The sequence below is a fragment of the Rhea pennata genome, chromosome 1 (assembly GCF_028389875.1).
Source record: "Rhea pennata isolate bPtePen1 chromosome 1, bPtePen1.pri, whole genome shotgun sequence".
Classification (NCBI taxonomy): domain Eukaryota; kingdom Metazoa; phylum Chordata; class Aves; order Rheiformes; family Rheidae; genus Rhea; species Rhea pennata.
Genome location: NC_084663.1, coordinates 145,096,695 through 145,115,205, shown reverse-complemented (window position 1 = coordinate 145,115,205; position 18,511 = coordinate 145,096,695). Strand labels below are relative to the sequence as shown.

The window sequence follows — 18,511 nt, the reverse complement described above, 5'->3', positions numbered from 1 at the left end:
ACCAGTGTAACTCATTGTGACAGATGTTGAATTTACGCAGCTTCAGCAAGTGGCTTGCTAGATTTGTGGGGAGGACAATCCATCAGGTGCAGTTGAACATGAAGATGCTACCGTTCATTCAAGAAGCCTCTGAGTCACAGAAGCCTCTGAAGCTTGGGACAGGATTACGGGGAAATATCACTTCACGTTTGCCCTACTCTTCCGTTCTTCCTTGCCGCCACGCTGCACCGCTGTTTGGCAGATACCGGGCTAGGCAGGCCTTTAGCCCGCCTTGGCACAGCCAGTCCAAAGTTTCATCTTTTCTGGACTGGTCAGTATGTGGCGGAGCTGTCTTATGCTCCTGTTTCTCTCCTTGCTTCCAGTAATCACCCTGCTTTTCTGCTAGAGATGGTTTCTCTAACCGGGCTTGGCTTACATTGCCCAGTAATGATAGCCTTCATATATTTCTGTCTTACTGCATTTTACACCATTTAGGAAGATATAAAATGGATACAGAGTACATATATTTGTATTTACTCTATGGTTCATAGGTTATTTGTAATAACCTAATATTTTGTTCAACCCTTTAAAGTAAATTTTACTGAAAAATGAATTCCACCCACTCTTCAAAATCACTCCATTTTGGGGATCCCATGCACTAGTTTTGCCAAGGATAAAGTCACTGCAGCTTGTGCCATTCTGATGTGCACATTACATTGGTAACTATAATAGAAGTCAATGAAAAATATACTTCAATTACCTTGAAATGATCTAAAGGACCTGGGTAATTTTCATTTTAGCATGTTGTCTGCTAATGTGAAAAACAACAGCAAGAGGACAAAAAAACATGTTTATCACCGTTCTTTCTCTGGTTATTGAACATTAGATTACACTCACATAAAGGCTTGTGCAAAACAACTTTATCTTCTTTTTACTGTTTGCTTGTCATATGAGCTCTCAGTAAGTACTTCTTTTGCTGTGTAAATGAAGCAACATGGGTATTTAGGGAAGGAAAAACAGTTTATCTGAAGGAAATCCTCAGGAAAGCTTCATAAAGAGTTTTCCTAGAATGAATTTAGCTTTAGTTGTCTAAAAACATGATGAATATGATTGTGCGTTCCCTTTGCACTAGTAGCCTTCTCTTGACAGGACAAGTAGTATAAGAGAAAGAAAATCTCATCTGAGTCCTGTTGATGTATCACTTCTGAAGCCAGTGAGAGCTCCCTTACACCAAACTGTTCCAGAGAATTTGGTAAAATGAGTAAGCGGAAACTAAAACTGCTGCACTTCTGTCTGCCCCCTTTCAGCAAGCTGTAAATGCAGACATGCATCTTCATGCAAGCTAATGTGATCATATCATTAGCATTAGCTTGCTTACAGTTGGCACGGAGTTTGAGGATCCTAGAAGCAAGATTAGGTTTTGTTTACTTTTTTATCCCTTAAAAGAAGAATAAAAAAGAATTTGTAACATATATTGAAGGTCCCAAACTTTAGTGTCCCAGAATCTCATTTTTATACTTCTATGTGCTGACAGGAAAAGAAATACAGCTTTCAATCTAGTGAATGAAAACAAACAAACAGTTAAGAACAAATGTCTTTCAGCGGTGTCTTCATTTTGCATTCCCTCGGGCTTAATACAGTATCCTTGCACAACCAGCAGTTGCACCAAGATTGCTCAGATGTGAGTAATCTCTGCCGCTCCCTGTATTTTGGTCTGGTTCACCATCTGTTCCCACAGAGGCACTGCCAGTTTCTGTCACTCAAGATATCAGACAGAGCCACTGCCATTTAAGCCAATCCCATAAACACATTTATTTGAAGATGGAGACTGAAACTTTGACTCCCTAGCTGGACTTAATATACATAATGAGAAGCCTGACCTGTTTCGGCAGCCAATTATACAAAATAATATATATGGTTTAACCCATAATATATATATATGGTTATTATTAGCAAGAACAAAATCAAAGCCAAAGTATAATCTCATTCTTCCATATAGCATATTAACCTATTAAAAGACTTAGAGTATTTCATCATAGAAAAGAATTAATAACTAGAGGAAAGATGTCCAGTGTTTTCTCACATTTTATGCCCAGGATTTGATGTGAAAACAGGCAATAGTTTATATTAGGAAAAAAAGCAGCTTAACAATGATTAGAGACTTCAAAATGAAAAACAAAACCTCCATACAATGCATTCTCAGTTCCTAAATAATGATTTCTTCCAGAGCATATTCTCAGGAGATGTGTTTATTTTTAAACATAGATAACATTACATCTTTCGTAGTGTACAGTCTGCTTGACTGTCTATTATTACAACTTGAATATTAGTTACTTTAATACAAATAGCTAAATGCATTGACAAAGACAAATGAAGCCGTAGAAGAAATTACTGAATATCCGCTATTGTGAATGAGTTTTTCATCTGTAACTATACTCAAACAGTGGCAGTACAAACTTTCAGGCACGACATATTCCCTTGTGATGGTGCCTTTTCATCTGCACAATAATGATGTTATTCATAATTAGATATATGATTCTTTCAATTTTGCTTGTCTAGTTCTGCAGACTGTTCGCAGAACACAGTGTTAAGATTTGACCAAAACTGACACTGACAATCATTTTGATTGACAGCTAATTTGGGGGTTTTGCACCTTCTTCCTCCTATGTATCTTCTTAGCATTCTGAGATATAAACTAAATGCAATTGAAAGTTTTTGGGGGTCTTGAAAGTATAAATTACTAAGAGTTCCAACCTACTACAACATGAGCAACAAGGAGATAGCACATCCCAACGGTACAGGACACAATCATCATGGGGAAACCCAACCTGAAACAAAAATGAAAAAAAAAAAAAAAAAAAAAAAAAAAATATCAGTAATGATTCAACACTTTGTTCTCCAAGCAAGTTATGGGAAGAAAGCTTAATAGTTATCCTACATATTTCTCACTCTGGATATGCTTACAGCAGAGCCAAAAACCTTGATGTAGTATATATTTGGTCCGGGGACAGGTTTAGCTCAGTTGGTTGGTTAGAGTGTGGTGCTGCTAATGCCAAGGTCGTGGGTTCAGTCCCTGTACGGGCCATGCTGAGGGTTGGATTAGATGATCTCCAGAGGTCCTTTCCAGCCTTACCATTCTAAGATTCTATGAATGCCTAGGATGCTAATATTCAAGTTTACATTTCTACTTCTAGCCTATTTAAAACATGGATGGTCAACATTAGAATAGTCTCATTGACTTCAGTGCATTCATTGACTTTTTTCTAGACAACAATGCAATTGTACAGGTAAAACATAAATTTTTAAAAGTTATGCACCATTAGAATAGATCATCCAGTATGTATCACTTCATGTTAGGTGTGTGTCCCTCATATGGCACTTATAACTTAATTTATGGCTGGAACCCCTTAAATCATTTCCCTGTAGATCTTATATACCGCTAGCATTCATCTTCCATACCACTCACTAGGTTTAATAGACTTGAATACTAATGGAAAAGTCTTAAAAGCTAGCATAACTTCCAGGACTGTTGAAAATAACCTCCAGGCAGCTGTAAAAGTTATTAAAACAGTTATTTGTTTTTCACCATAGATTAAGCTTTCCAAACGACACCCAGATTTTATAACTTTCTTCAGACTGACAAACATAGCAGATAGCGATAACTGGAAAGAATGTTGCAGGGTTGGCTGAGTCCTTCTTCACTAGATTCACAGGTCTTCGATACTTGAGAAAAGAAGGTGATGAGTTTTCTGAAACTCTCAAAACATTATTGTATAGTACTCAGGGACTGTGAAGAACCACTGCTGGGATCATATTAGTTTGTTTTATGTTACTAAAATCACAAGGAGAATTAAGATGAGAAACAATCATGGCACAAATGACCCTCTGTAGGTAATTGCTTTTGTCAAGGTCAGCCGAGGCTTTCAGTATGCCTTGTCAAAGCATGACAACGTTCCCTGAAGTACAGCATTTCATTTACTCTCTTCCTCGAAGTAAGTTCTGCTTATTACATGCGGGTATATTAGTTGTGTGTTCTTGCCTTGCTTGTTAGGAGGCCCTGAGGAAGTTTCAGGAGCCCATTCCCCTTAGCCATTGCTAATCAGAGTGCTAATGAAAAAACGTCCATACAGTTGATGAGGAAGGAACCATTTTCTGAGCTTGTGTTGATGAATAGCTCCTTTCTGTAGGAAGCTACAGCTAGAAGGGTCCTCTTGGGTCATTAAGACCATCCCCCACTTTCTCAGCATGTGAAACTGCATATATAAAATGAAATTTAAATTTCTGATTGGCTGGCCGCAGTCTGGCCACTCTCCCTCCTTCTACCTACAGCTGCAATGTCACTCTAAACCTTCGATCCTCATGAGTCGTATTTCTTTGAGCACTATTTTGCTGAAAAGCTGATTGATACAGGCATAGATGTGACCAGCAGAACAGAGGTGTTCTCACCTTAATAGCCACTGTTCAAGTTACTAACAACGGGATTTCACCAGGAACAGGGGTCACTGCAAACACACAGAAATAAACAGCCCTGACCTATAAAGCTTTCAGAGTAATTAGGAAATGAATAAAATACAAACACTGAAGAAAAAGTTGGAATTATTTAATGAAAAACAAGCCTGTCCATGATGCCTGCTCCCTGGCTGTTCTTGATCCATTATCAAAGTGAGCCCATCCTACATACTAGCAGATAGAGAGGCAAGCCAGGAACAAAAGGAGACCCTTGCAAGACTGAAAATATACAAAGGACAAGACCGGCAGGGCTGACAGATCATCTCATTTCTCTCTCCTTGATATCCGCCTGCAGAAGTTGGCATTGCCCTCTGTCCATGACAAAATATTGGGCCTGGAGATCTGCCCCAGAAGGACAGTTCCAATTTCTGGCTCCAAGGGCTTTCTTCCCCATCTCTCTGGCATTTAATACCTGGTGTGCCAGCCTCCTCCAGTGTTCTAGTAAAAGGCATTACCAGCACTATCATTATTCTGGCTTCAGAGGCATGGACTATGGGGAGAAGACAAAGCGAGAGGAGGAGAGAGAAGGTCTGGGTTTGCTCAAGAGGCGAAAAACATGGAGAATTGCTAGAAAGGATCATAAGATTTTCACAGCTTTCAAATATTTCCTGAGACATCTGAAATGCATTTACAAACGTTCATTTATTTTTCCTTTTTGTTCAGATGAACGTGTATAAAGTTTGAGGGTTAGGTTTAGCTCAGTTGGTTAGAGCATGGTGCTAATAATGCCAAGGTCGTGGGTCTGACCCCCATATGGGCCACTCACTTGAAGGCTGAACTAGATGATCTCCAGAGGTCCCTTCCAATCTTAACAATTCTATGATTCTATGAAAGCAATACTGCAGCTGTAAGCATTATTTATTTTCCACGTCGACTGGTCAGATCCTTGATTTTGAATGGCTTGTTACTCTAAAGAGCTGAATCATTATCCAGTCACTAAATTATGACCAAGCTGATAATGTTGCAAAACAGGAGAGCTAAAGCTTCACTTGGAATTATTTTAGAAAAAGGTCAAAAAAAAAAAAAAAAATGATGGTTAGCCAATTGCTTCTCAGACCATAGTGACCCTTTCCTATCTCCTCTTAGCATATTAGATTAGGCCCTCCCTAATCTCACTCATAAAAGTGTTCAAATAGGACAAAAAAGCAGAAACATTAATGGCTGCAGGAATAAAATAGCATGGTTAAAAGATCCTCCTACACACAGACTGCAATATATCTAATGAATGTTCCCTGCAGCTGTATCCACATGACAGGCTGGTGAACCGGAGATTGCTACAACTCTCATAAGAAAACAGGCTGTTATTTGACAGAAAACAGAATGTTATTGACCTCACAGTTAGCAAACAATAAACTGGTACTGGGAGGAGTGGGGATAGCACAGATCTTAATCTGCTCTAATACAACCTAACAAATCTCCCCGGAGAATGCATAGCAGCTCAGCAGTGAATGGCAATATAATGCTTTTGTGCAGAGTGGCAAAAGGAGGGAAGAATGAGAACAGATTCAATGGCTACTCTACCGTTAAAAAGAGAACAGAAAAAACTCATTCCAGCTTGAAGGTGTGTGTAGCATATGGATGAATTATACAGGACAACACGCAGTCATGTAGGAATTGTAGTCTTACCCTCACTACCACAGTGCGAGTCAAATATGCAGCTGGAACCACGCACAGCCATTTCATTTATTTATCTTGGATGTTTGCATAGGGCCCAACCATGAAGCCATTATTCTCATTGCATGGATGATTACCCCTTAACTTGAGAACTGAATTTCAGGCCCACTGGTCTGAGCACTAATTTAATTGGATTAAATTCACTGTTGAATCTGTGTACCAAAGAGAGGGAAGAGATAATGCTAAGTCAGTGAATATTAGTTACTGCACAGTTAATCAATTACCTGAGTTGGTTTGGTGCCCAAACACTACCTTTTGCACTCCCTGAACAGAAACAACTCCTGTCCCAGACTACTTGCAATGTAATGTTTAGGTACCTAAATTTTCTTTAGGTATATCAAACCTAAGAACACATTTTAAAAACCATAAAAATTACTTCCACCAACTCTCATTTTCAGCATGCTCCTCGAAGCCAAAAAAGGCACCATGCCATTCAGTTGCTCCTGTGCAGAAAGAAAAGGATCAGCAGAGCTTAGAAGTCATAAAAACTTTACTTGCACTAGAACTTGAAATTTTTGAGAAACAGTAATTTTCATCTTGGGTATAAAAATACATTTTTGCATAACCTTGAAACACAGCTGACATGACATTTTTTTAAACAAACTAAGGAAACAGGGCTGATATATCCTGTTCCAAGCTAGTCTTCTATTCCCTCTCCTACACTGCAGACAGGGAGATACATATGCCCTGCATGGCACAAAAGATTTGTCCTGAATCTCCAGAGCCAGCTCAGGTAGAGTGCACCCGAGTTTTCACTGCTGCAGAGAGGAAGCAGAAGCCAGCCTCAAGGAATGCATGGATGCAAGGGTCTAGCATTCACCCCACTCTTCTCTCCGTCTTTTCTTACTAAAAGTCTACACCTAAAACTCCAGTCTCGATGAAGTCACACAAACAGCAGATATTAGTTCAGTGTGAGATAGCGAGGGCATTTCAAGTGAGAGCCACAGGGATTTCTCTTGAACAAAGTTTTACTTATTAATAAATTCAGTGATCTACTAGGGAAAAAGCTTGCAAATCACTCCAGTGCAGAAGAGACATCAGACTCTGTGGAGAACAGAAGTCAGCATGTTCCTAGCAGAGTCAAATGAGAATTTGAAATGAACAAGATGAAACTCTGTAAAGCTAAATGTGAAATATGTATTAGTAGAAGTCAAACGTGGGCACAAGAACAGCACAGGAAGTGAAATTTTTTGTTGATAATGACCTGTTTATGCTTGATCCTGCCTCAGTGCAAGATTTCTGATTCTGTATTACTTAGAAAAGAAGGAAACTGCTATGTGATTATTCTAGTATAAATCCTATTTTTACTGTTTGTATACGGATATGAATATTACAGTTTTCTTAGGCAATAAGTTTATCCAATATTACTTGAAAAATAATAACAGTGAAGCCTTTGGGGTCTGTTTTTCATTTTCTTGGACTAAATGATCTCTTACAGTTCCTTCAAGCTCAATTCTGTGATGCTTTTAGAAACAGCAGGACCTAGGACGTACAAAACCCAAGTTCAGTGCCCCATTCTGCCTGATTTGGGACATGACATATGAGGTGTTCTCACCTGTAGATATCATGCATTCAGGCACAACAGTCTCTGCCTTTCTGACATTTCTGAGTATGTAACTACAGCAGCCTGTGCATCCTCAGGGCATCATCCATGGAGCAAACAGGCCTCCAAAAAAATGGGGAACCATCAGTGGTTAAGAGTTAAAGAGTCAAAGCTAAATTCCACTCTCACACTCCTGTGCAGTTTAAACTATACAATTTGGGTCTGCATCAGGCTTAACATTTTGCTCTTCTCCCTGCTAACAGTTTAGTAGTACAAGTTCTGCAGCTCATATAGTATAACCTTCTCACCCACCTACTTGTTCCTCTGTTATTCAACACAGAGCAAGAAAGCATCATTCGCACACCTGAAGAACAGCATGTTATCATAAACAGTATTTAACAACAGAGAGATGAGGGATAACTCCATCTCATTCCTGGGCAGGCTCTGGTCATATGCAATGCTTTGCTCTGGAAGTCTGATAATAATCACAAGCTCATTCTTAAAACCACATTGCAATAACAATGAAAGCAGCCTCAAAAATGAGACCTGAGTGTGGATACACTTAGAAGATGCTTAAGGTCATTTCTGAATGAAAGTTACACCTTTTAATGAAGTTTTATAATTGGAGTTACAAAGTAATCTATTTACACTTCTTTTCAACAGTATGGTGTAAACGCAACATTCATGCTTCCTAATGAAAAGGATCAATCATAACCCTCATGAATTAAACTTTAAAAGGGTGTTTTTTAATAGAAGATAGGACAATTTCAGTTTGATGAGAAACAGAAATCATTTATTTAACAAAACATACACAGGTCTATGTGAGTTATAGTCTAACACAATACAGCTCAATGAGCAAATTCTTTTTCTGTATCTCAGCTAGGATTGCATCAGAGAGTGAAATTCTTTTCTGAGTACAAAATGGGAGAGGAGAAAATTATTTCAGAAGTTTCAATTAATTTTTTATGCATTCTTAGATGCATAGCTCATTTCCATTCTGACTGCTGCCAAATTGTCCTACGGAGAGATTCTCTGAAAAGTCTTTAGTTTGAATTTTCATCCTAATTGTAGAAGTAAATAATTGCTCAAAATTTCTTGCAGAAAAAAATCCATTTTTAGTAGCTGTATTGATTAATTCTCTGCTTGTGGAAATTGAAAGGAGAGATTTTTAATTTATTGTCTGACTTGCTCTCAAAGCCACTAGGAATTCTCCTCTCAGTTAATTTCTCTGTTCTTATTACATCTGTAGCCACCTTCCTGTTGTCCTATTTCTTCTCTCTATTCCTTTTAATACAGTATGACATATGTATCTCCTGTCATTTTGATTGTGTCAAACTTTTCATCGTTGCAAATCTTTGGTATACTGATCCAGTTTACCTGAAAATATAGGCTTTACTGATTGTTTAAAGAAAACAACTAAAAATGTTTATCACATGCCCATGACCCCCTCAAATCCAGGCACCTGCTGTAGCTTAGTAAAAGCAGGTGGCTAAAACTGCCAGTGATCATTAATGCAACATTAAATCTCTATGAAATTTTACACAGCCTGGAATTACATAAAAATTACAGTGTGGTTACCTACTAGTTACCATACATAGTCGTTCCTGTGTAATTTGAATCACTGAACAAAACCTATAATTCTATTTTCTTCTGATTGCTAAAATTATAATAATTTCTCCTGATACTCTATCTATTTTGAGTCTATGCCAAGATTTCCCATAAAGTCACTGCCAGCAGTGAACCTCAAATCAGGAAAATCAGATCCTGAGAGAAAAATCAGAGGTATTAGGTTTTGCCTCCTACATCCTCCTAAAAGTATTTCACTGTAATCTCAACACTTTTATGTGCAGAACCAGTAATGAGCCTTTCTTTGGCCATCCAAAATTCTCATTAGCTGAACAAAAAAGCATAAACTTTCATTGTAAGGTAACAGTTGATCTGCTAGATCCACCTTGCAAATTCAAACTACTGTTCACAGAAGTATTTGGTGCGGTATCTGTCTAGCTCTTAGGTCTCTGTGGCACAAAAATACAGGACTATCGCAACAGGTGACCCATAACTATCCAAAAGCTATTCCTCTATGACAAGCCAGAAATCTGATACGAGACACCTATATGATACACCATGAAAAAAATAGGAAAAGACATCAATTCCACTAAAAAATGTTGTAACTAATTATTTAAAAACACTAATAGTTCGATGACAACAGCAGCTTTCCATTAGAAGCAAATATGCAATTCCACTAGGAAATCATGAAACCCTACAAACTCACAGGATAGAAACTGAAATACAGAAACTAACTTAGAAACTAACTAAAAACAGAGCTAGAACTAAGAGTGACATTTTAATGGGGAAAGAGGAACACATCACTGATAAATTTGTGGAATTTATTTTTTCACTTTTCATGTGCATCTGAACTCTGATATCCCTTTAAATTAACAAATCAGTATGAATAATTTGAAAATGTGCATGAGGTGTTCAAAATCTTGTATCTAGCTGACAATGGAAAAAAAAAGGAAATATAACCTTCTACATTTAGCCTCAGGGGTCCCATGGCGAAGATAAATACAGCATGTTTACATGAGACTGACTTTGGACAAGCTCATAAGTGTCACAGCATGTAAAGGAAGCTACACTCAGACTCTTGTGTATTGAGTTTTACTATGTTCATATAGAATACAAGCTCAGATTACTTTGCTCTACCGATAGGCCTTAGTGGGATGATGTTATAGAGGGACATTCACAAGACAATATCTGAAAAAACTCTTAAGTTTAAATCACTTTAAGCAAGGGAATAATCCCATGCCTAATTTAGCATACATGATTAAGTGTTTTGGTGGACAAGGAGTCAAACAGACAAATCAAGTGACCCCATGTATTTCATCTGCAGAGTCTCTGTTGGAAGATATCCAAAGGCAGGAAAGCCAGTGTCACGGTTGCTTGGTACAGATTCCCCTGTGTGCCCACCTTTGCTGCACCAACAGGAGTTTTGGCTTTTCCACATCCGCACAGCCTATGGCATGAAACATCTGACAAGGTCACCGACAGGTAAGTTGCTGCTTCAAGTGAAAACATAGTTATTCCATAGTGAACGATCTCATTATTCAAAGCAACTCACAAGAGTGCACCTGCTTCCCTCAGCTTTCTCTCCACCTCATGACAGAAACGTAGAACCAACCAAACATTTTTAACATCCCAGGCTCATCACAAAGGCTTGCACCAGGCAGTGCCACAGTCAGCCAAGGTGCAAACACAGAGCAGAGGACCTGCTAGAGCTAAGGAAAGCCACCTGAGCCTACTCTCACACTTTCCCTTTCTTAAGACCATTATAACTATTAATTACATGAGAGGAAATATCAAGAGGCACTGACAGTTTAACACGCCCAGTTTAGATAGCTGAAATCATCTGCCCCATGATAGTCTAGGGATCAGAAACCTTCTGTTCTCAATTTTGCATTAAGAAATGGACTGATGTTTCCTTAGTTTCCAGAAGAAAGTAATGTCATACACATCAGTAAAACAATATGGCTTCTAGAGGCACTGATGGGACCAAACATATACTTAGCAAAAGAAAGAGCAGCCTTGCAAAGTCAAGACTATTACTATTAGGTCTCGTTCCCATGGGGAACTGTACATTCAGACTTTCTGTATCATTACAGCTTGAAATAGCTAATCAGAGCAATCTGATTTTCAGTGTTGCTGGATCTCCTGAATTAAAAAAAAATCGTATTTTTCTTTTAAAAATAGGCAAATGATCTTGTGTGCTAGTAAGTTGAACAATATTTGTATTTAACCCAGAATGTCAGTATTACATTACAACATTGAGAAAAAATTGATATCCTGTGAAAATAAATATTTTCAAAACAGTAAGATAAACACTACAATGATTAACTATGTAAGAAAAGAGCTTAGGTTGCCCTAGTTGCTTTCCAGATTCTAGTCAGCTAATTGAAGTAATTTGAAAATACCTTTCCTCCTTTTTGTTCAGATTTTTACTTCAAAGATAATTTAGATTTAACTCACCTGTTTTGCTTTGTTTTGTTTCTAAGCCACCACAGAAAACAGAAGAAACACACAACAGACTAAAACTAAAATTGTGTGCCATTATTGCATTAGTTGTTTTATTTTCTATAATATGTATGGTCTCTTTAGAGATACAAAGGTTCTTCAAGCAGTTTTACTAGACAGGCTTGTACATAAGCAGCTTTTGCTATGTTTTAATACTGCTAAAATCTACATATTCTTTTAAAATCTAAATTGCTTTATATCTACTACTTTTCAGCAATTCAATCTATAGTCCATTTAATACAGTATATTTTCTTTCTTTTCCATCAATATAAACTCCCAAGAAACATACAGTAGACAATGCTAAAGCTCTAAAACTAGCTGTCAAAACTATGGAAGTTTATAATGAAAGCAATAACTCCATTCTTTGCCAGACAGTGTTATTATGACTTTTTTAAAGTGAGTGATCTTATATGCCATATGTTGGCAAAAAGGAATATGTCAAAGATTGAATTTTAGCTCCATCTTTAGTCAGATGATTATTCTCATTTTTGTAATGTACCATACCGCTTTTTTTTCCTAACACTTGTGCTTCAGAGAGAGAGAGAGAGACCAAAGAATTGCAAACACAGTATTTATTGCTACTGCCTGCCAATGTGCAGCTAGACAAAATATTTACCGTTACATTTACCAGAGCTGAGCTAAATTCTGTAAACTTAAATTTGCACACTTCCTAGCAAATTCTACCAGTAAATTTAGTTTAAACAGTTTCAATTCACATGAGTTTCTGGTCTGTTAATAAAAAAAATTAAAGGGAAAAATTGCCAGGACTATGTGAGTCCCCAAATAATCTCTAAAAGTCCATTACTCAGTGACTCAGTGTGAAAAGTGCTGGAGGCTAGTGTAAGCGTTCGATCACTAAGTATTACGGGAATATGTTCTGTGTAGACAGACTGGTTTCCTTCCTGACTACTGAGGAAATAAACTAGGACAAGCCATGATCAACTGTGGCATAAAGGTTCAAAATGAACTGCTTGTGATTTTTGGAGTTTACCACAAGTTCATGTCACCCTTGGATGTATCATCCAGTATCAGCGATGTATTTGCACTCCACATTCTTTAAGGAGATCCCAAAGCAAGTTTAATCCTCAATTTGTTTCTTCTGGTTTTGTTACAAAAGCTTCACCTCCTTCTAAAATTTAGCAAGTACAAATACATGAAATTGATTCAGCTCCTCGGGAAAGCAGTATTTATTCCTCTCCCATGAATCTATGTGGTGAGGTATTGTGAATCTAAGAGTAAGAAGATTAATAGCATCATGGAAGACTAGAGAAGAAAATCAATGAAGTATGTCTTCCACAATAGCATGTTAAGAGACGTAAGTCTCATGTACTGATGGCAGCATTGGTACAAAATCTCAGTAGTCCTTGTACTGATTTTTTCTCATTTAGCTTCCACAATTTTTCCAATTAAATAATCTTTATCGAGTATGTGTTAACTTGCTTTTTCTCAGTCAGCATCCTGAATTGGAAGTTGCCTGAGTGTTGCTTCCATGAATGTTTTTCATTCCAGCCCTCACAAGAAGTATCTTGGGGCACTTTTCTCAGTCTCATCTTTTGTCAGCAGGCTCTTTTATTTTGATTAAAGCTCAGGATAAAAGGAAAATGACATTTTGCAGTAGATATTAATCAGTTCTTCAATAATTTCAACAGAGCATTCTTAACTATTATAAAAGCCAGAAATATTGTGCCAAAAAGCCAAGTAATACATAAGAAATAACATGATCTGTCACATTTCCCTTTCATCTTTCCCCCCATTTAGAGACTCCTGATCATGTGTCATATGATGAGAGAGAATTTATGATGGGTGTTAAAACAGTAAACAAGGACAAAGGCACAGAGTAAGTGCATGACATAGCTAGAAAAATAAACATTTTAAAATTTCATTGTGAATGAAAGAGTAGAATCGTATCTCCTGTGCACTATTGATAATTTTTCATTATGGACTCAGTGGATGCCTTCTGATAAAAGGTTATCAACATTATAAGGTGAGTAAACTTTCCATCACAAACTCTAATTTTCAGGAGCCCACCCAGCCTAAGACAGGATCAGAGCGTGGAGGTTTTCTTTCCTGCAGTGCGGTTGGGAGGCTTCTCTCCAGCCAACTAAAAAAGGAATAATGTGCCAGCAGGATCCTCCCGAGCCCTACCCAGCACCACAGTGCGCTGCAGTGCCCAGTCCCTCCTGCCCAGTAAAGCTACAGACCTGCACTGGTGTGTACTCCCTCCACCGAGAGCAGAAAGGAGTCAGTGCGTCAGGAGGATCAGTGAGCTGAATCTTTCTGCTGAAGTGCTTCTCTCTCTCTACCAGCTGTGAGGAAAGCTTTTATTGGACTCAGGTCTAATTTCAAGTACAGCAGCAGACTAAGGTTAAATAAAGTGAATGCTGTCACACAAGTAAGTTCCTCAACAAGTTAAGGTTCCCACGTACAAAGCATTAAATAAACAAATGCTGTATGAATATATATCCCCACAGACTGTGAGCAAGTTATGCCGGATGTACAATTAAGCAGGTGATCTGGGCCAACCATTTATATCACGGCTGCATGTGCCCTTGTCTTCCTCCTTTATTGCTTTAGTTGTTTCATCTTCTTTTAAACAGCTGAGTCCATCAAATGGTTGGTAAAATGTCATCAAGTGATTCCGAACCATTCCTAAATCCCACCACAGAATCACATTATTATCTTTCTAAAAGATTGGGATCATCATCTCGGATATATTTATGACATTTTTCATTTTAGTTTATTCTCTGAATTTGGCCTCTTCAGCTAAGGTCGACAGACTTTTGAATTTCCTGTCTTAGAAGCAGAAGGTACAGGGGTGCATGCTGATGCATTTCGGCAGTAGCAAAGCAGAACAGAGTCTTAAACAAAAGCTTGGCACTAATACCATTAACGCACTGGAGCTGGCATATGAATATTTCTTGACTGGCTGGAATAATTTAGGGATTCTTTTTTCCTTTGCCTTTGGTATTTCTGATCTTTATATAATTTCCATAATATCATGAAGAGTTCTTACCTGTACAAACACCACTTAGTTTTAAGTCTTTTAAATTTTTTATTCAGCCTTCACTATCAGCAAGTAGTAATGAAAAGGCTTAATAATGAACAAATCCAGGAAAAAACATTTTAAAAATTATGGAATAGCTATATATTACATGTTTCTATAAAACTTTTTTTTAAAAAAAGAAGAACTCATTTACAAACTTTCCTAGAACTTTTGTTTACTAGATTCTTCAAGGCAAGTAGAAAGAAATGGATCCCTAACAACTGCAAATATTGACCAGGAAGTTATTATTTATAGTTTTAATGCTATTTAAGTTAACACAATACCCCCAATATATTGAATGCAAGCTTCCTAACAATTAGGAAGATTCTGAATTAAAAAATGTACCAAAAATCGTTGCCAAGTTCAAGCAATAAATAAGAATAGAGTAAATACTACCACAGTAGTAAATACTACCACACCTGTTATGTGAAAAACAATTTCTAGTTTAGACAAGAAATTAAAAATGTATTTACAATTTCCTGAAAAGAACTACTTCCTTCAATCAGTTCTCCTTTCAAGTGCATTTACTAAGAAAATACCCATAAAAATGAACTTCTCCTTTCTTCAGATCATATTTTAAGACACTAGGATAGTCTTTGTTTGACATGTTATTTAGTGGCAGAGAAAAATTCACGTCCTTAGTTCTATCAAAAATATTAAATTATTTGAGAAAATGAAATGCCATGTAAAAGTATGGTCAATTCCTATGCAATTCTGAGTGTCTATATATTTAGGCAAGCAGAATGAAGCATGGGAAAAAGCAAGCTCGACCTCAGGAGAACTGATAAATCCTTCTTAACAAGGCTTATTAGTCAGGGTTCATACGGCAAATATATCTAAGTTTCATACTGCCAGTGTTTTCTCAGTTTCCCAGATTACATGTCTTTTCCTGTCATTTAAATTATCTTCGTGTTTTTCAAAACTATGTTTTGAGGTACAAAATTTCTCCAGAAAGTAAAGCCAGTCCAGCACTTTCAAGGATAGTTCTGGTAACTGCTGAAGTACATTATTTAATTAGAAAATCATTTCTTCAATTTGATAATCTTTGGTTGAAAAGACCCTTGTTCATCACTACGCTGACTGCCTAATCTAACTGAGCATGTTGTAATTAACTGGAAACTTGGCACTTAATGTAACAACTATATGAAGCTGCAAAAAAGTAGTGATTTGTTGGATAACAAAAACTATCTAAAACAGCACATATGAAGTTACATATGTAAGAGTTTGAATATGTCTTTCTCAAAACAAAAAAAAAAAAGTGTGAATTTTATATCAACTACCAAGTGGAATAAAATCAGAAACTGATTAAAGCTGTGGCTTTTTATGTCTCAAAGTTAAAAAATACAGAAATGAGCAAGCATTTTACTGATTCTTCTTTTCTTATAATCATCTCTACAAGGCTCAACTTGTTCCCTTCCAAAACTCATCTTCCTCCTACCTCCCATGAACTAGTTTGTCCCCAGCTTCACACTAAAAGATACTCAGGGAGTTTGTCAGAACAGAACTATTTTCCACCCAGCTGCTTACCAAGTCAAACTCCATTCCTAGCAATAACGGAATATACTTTCTGCCCATAAAGATAGCAGCAGACTCAGACCTCTCTTTATAACGGTTTGCCTTCCAGCAGCCAAAAAGGTCAGTGGTGGCAATAACTAGTCTGGAACCACAATGAGGATTTCAAGATTTTCTTCTCCAGCTAGGGAATGCTATCCAAACTAAAGTAAGAAAGAAGGTTCTCTGTCTGATCTCAAAATCATGTGTCAGACTTGGACTTACGATACTGTGCTCTCATTTGGGGGAGTGGTAGGGTCACCTAAGGGTAGTAGCTGGAGTGGTAGTAGTGGAGTGGTAGGCCACCTAATTATTTGTTTAAAATTCAAAGCGCAAATGATCCATTTACCTTTAAGTCTAATTAACTACAAGCAAATGAACAAAACATACTCTAGGGTCATGTTACTCACATTGCAGTGGTATCAGTTTCTTTATATAGAAGCTCTTGGCCACAGTCCCTTCATGTTGATCATTCCTCCCTGCATCTCCTTGAAGCTGAGTGCCACTTGTGCTTTACTGCCTGCCATTCCCCAATAATTTTGTTTAGCTTTCTGACACTATCTCCAATAGAGATCATTCCACACCCTCTACAGTCTGTCTCATCACAACTCTCCTTAAAAACACAGCTCGTGAATATGCAGGAAAGGAATACACGTTGTGGGACACATCTGTGCGGGGCTAAATCTGAGCTACTGGTCTGAGAATCCAGTCCTTCTAGGACAGTTTATTTGATCTATTTTAGATGTCTACATTAGGAAATGAATCACTCCCCAGAAGTTGTTATTTCTCTCCATGGACTATAATGAGAGCTGGGAGTGACTAGTTCAAATACAGACATCAGTGCTGTAGGTAGAAGTCAGGTGACATGAATGTTGCCTTTCCAGCAAGCAGCTCTGTGACCACTGGGAAATAATGAAGCCTTATTTCCTACCAATTTGTGTCTTAAATTTGTTTGACTTTCTGTCTAAGAAGTGGTAAGCTCCAACTGAAGCTTTTTTCCATAGTTTACAATGATGATTTCCTGCTGGATTTTTCAGCATGTACAGAAGTGTGGGCTCATAACGCACACTCTCCCTCAGTGGGATTACTAATAGATATTCTTTTCCTTGCCATCAACTTCGATGAAATTTCAGGGATTTTAATTATATTTGAGAAATCACCACCTTCCTTTACAACCTGTTCCCCTGTCAAACGTGTTTGAAGTTAATAAGCATACTCAGATGCTAATAGGTGGGAGACACACAGACACATCCACAGCAGTTTAATCAGGATACTGCTCAGATGCATACCTACTGAACATGAAAACATTGCTGAAGTGAGGAATAATTTATCATTACCACTCAAAGTGATAACACTTTTAATGCAGTTTGTATTCTAAAAAGTTATATATTCTGAATATTGTTCAGAAATCTCACCAAAAAAATTAATATTCCAACAGGATACCTTATATCAGAAAAGTCAAATTATTTTTTACCAAGAATACTATCTGACAAAATAGAAAGAGAAAGAGGAGTTATTGTATTTCTTTGTTGGAATCATTAAAACATGAAAAATATATTTGAGTTTTTTTCTGGAATGCAACTACATCATTAGTTTGCATCAAATGTACTTTGATAGTTACAATGGAAATAAACAACTTGCACAAGTGTCAGTGAAGTAATTTATTTAATGATAAGCTTCAGCAAGTATTTAGTATTTCAGATTCTTCTACGCTTTGATAAACTAATTGCTAGCACTTCAGAGTATACATTGACTAAATATACTTTGCTTCAGAAAAATATACTCACTAAATTTTCTGTACAATATTCCAAACATGGGATAATCTTAGTAACTATTTAAGTGAGGAGATATTTATTCTAAAGTCTGACTAAGAGGATGACAGAACATTAAAATCCATAAAGACGTATGAAGTTGTTAGAGATTTAACCACTGCCTTTCTGAATTTCAGTTTATCAGACTTAAAGCTTCTCTTCAAAAACATAGACACTCACTTATGGGAGAGAAAGGACGTGAATTTGCACTGTAAACCCTGGATGGGCAATGAGAAGATACACATTACTTGTTGCCTATTTCTCTCTGTGAAAAGCATAAATTTTGTCTGCTATTCACAGCATCTGGTGTGGTCAGCTCTGCACTGATGGAGG

General features: G+C 37.3%; 1 protein-coding gene across 1 annotated transcript in view; it reads right to left on the bottom strand.

Moving 5' to 3' along the window:
- Nucleotides 1-2,267: 2,267 nt before the first annotated feature.
- The window catches only part of OCA2 (OCA2 melanosomal transmembrane protein), a 181,611-nt gene continuing 165,367 nt past the window's right edge, over nt 2,268-18,511 (bottom strand). The window contains exon 23 of the mRNA XM_062574955.1: nt 2,268-2,807. Within this exon, the coding sequence (XP_062430939.1) occupies nt 2,720-2,807 (88 nt within the window). The 3' untranslated portion in view covers nt 2,268-2,719. The remainder of the gene's footprint in view (nt 2,808-18,511) is intronic.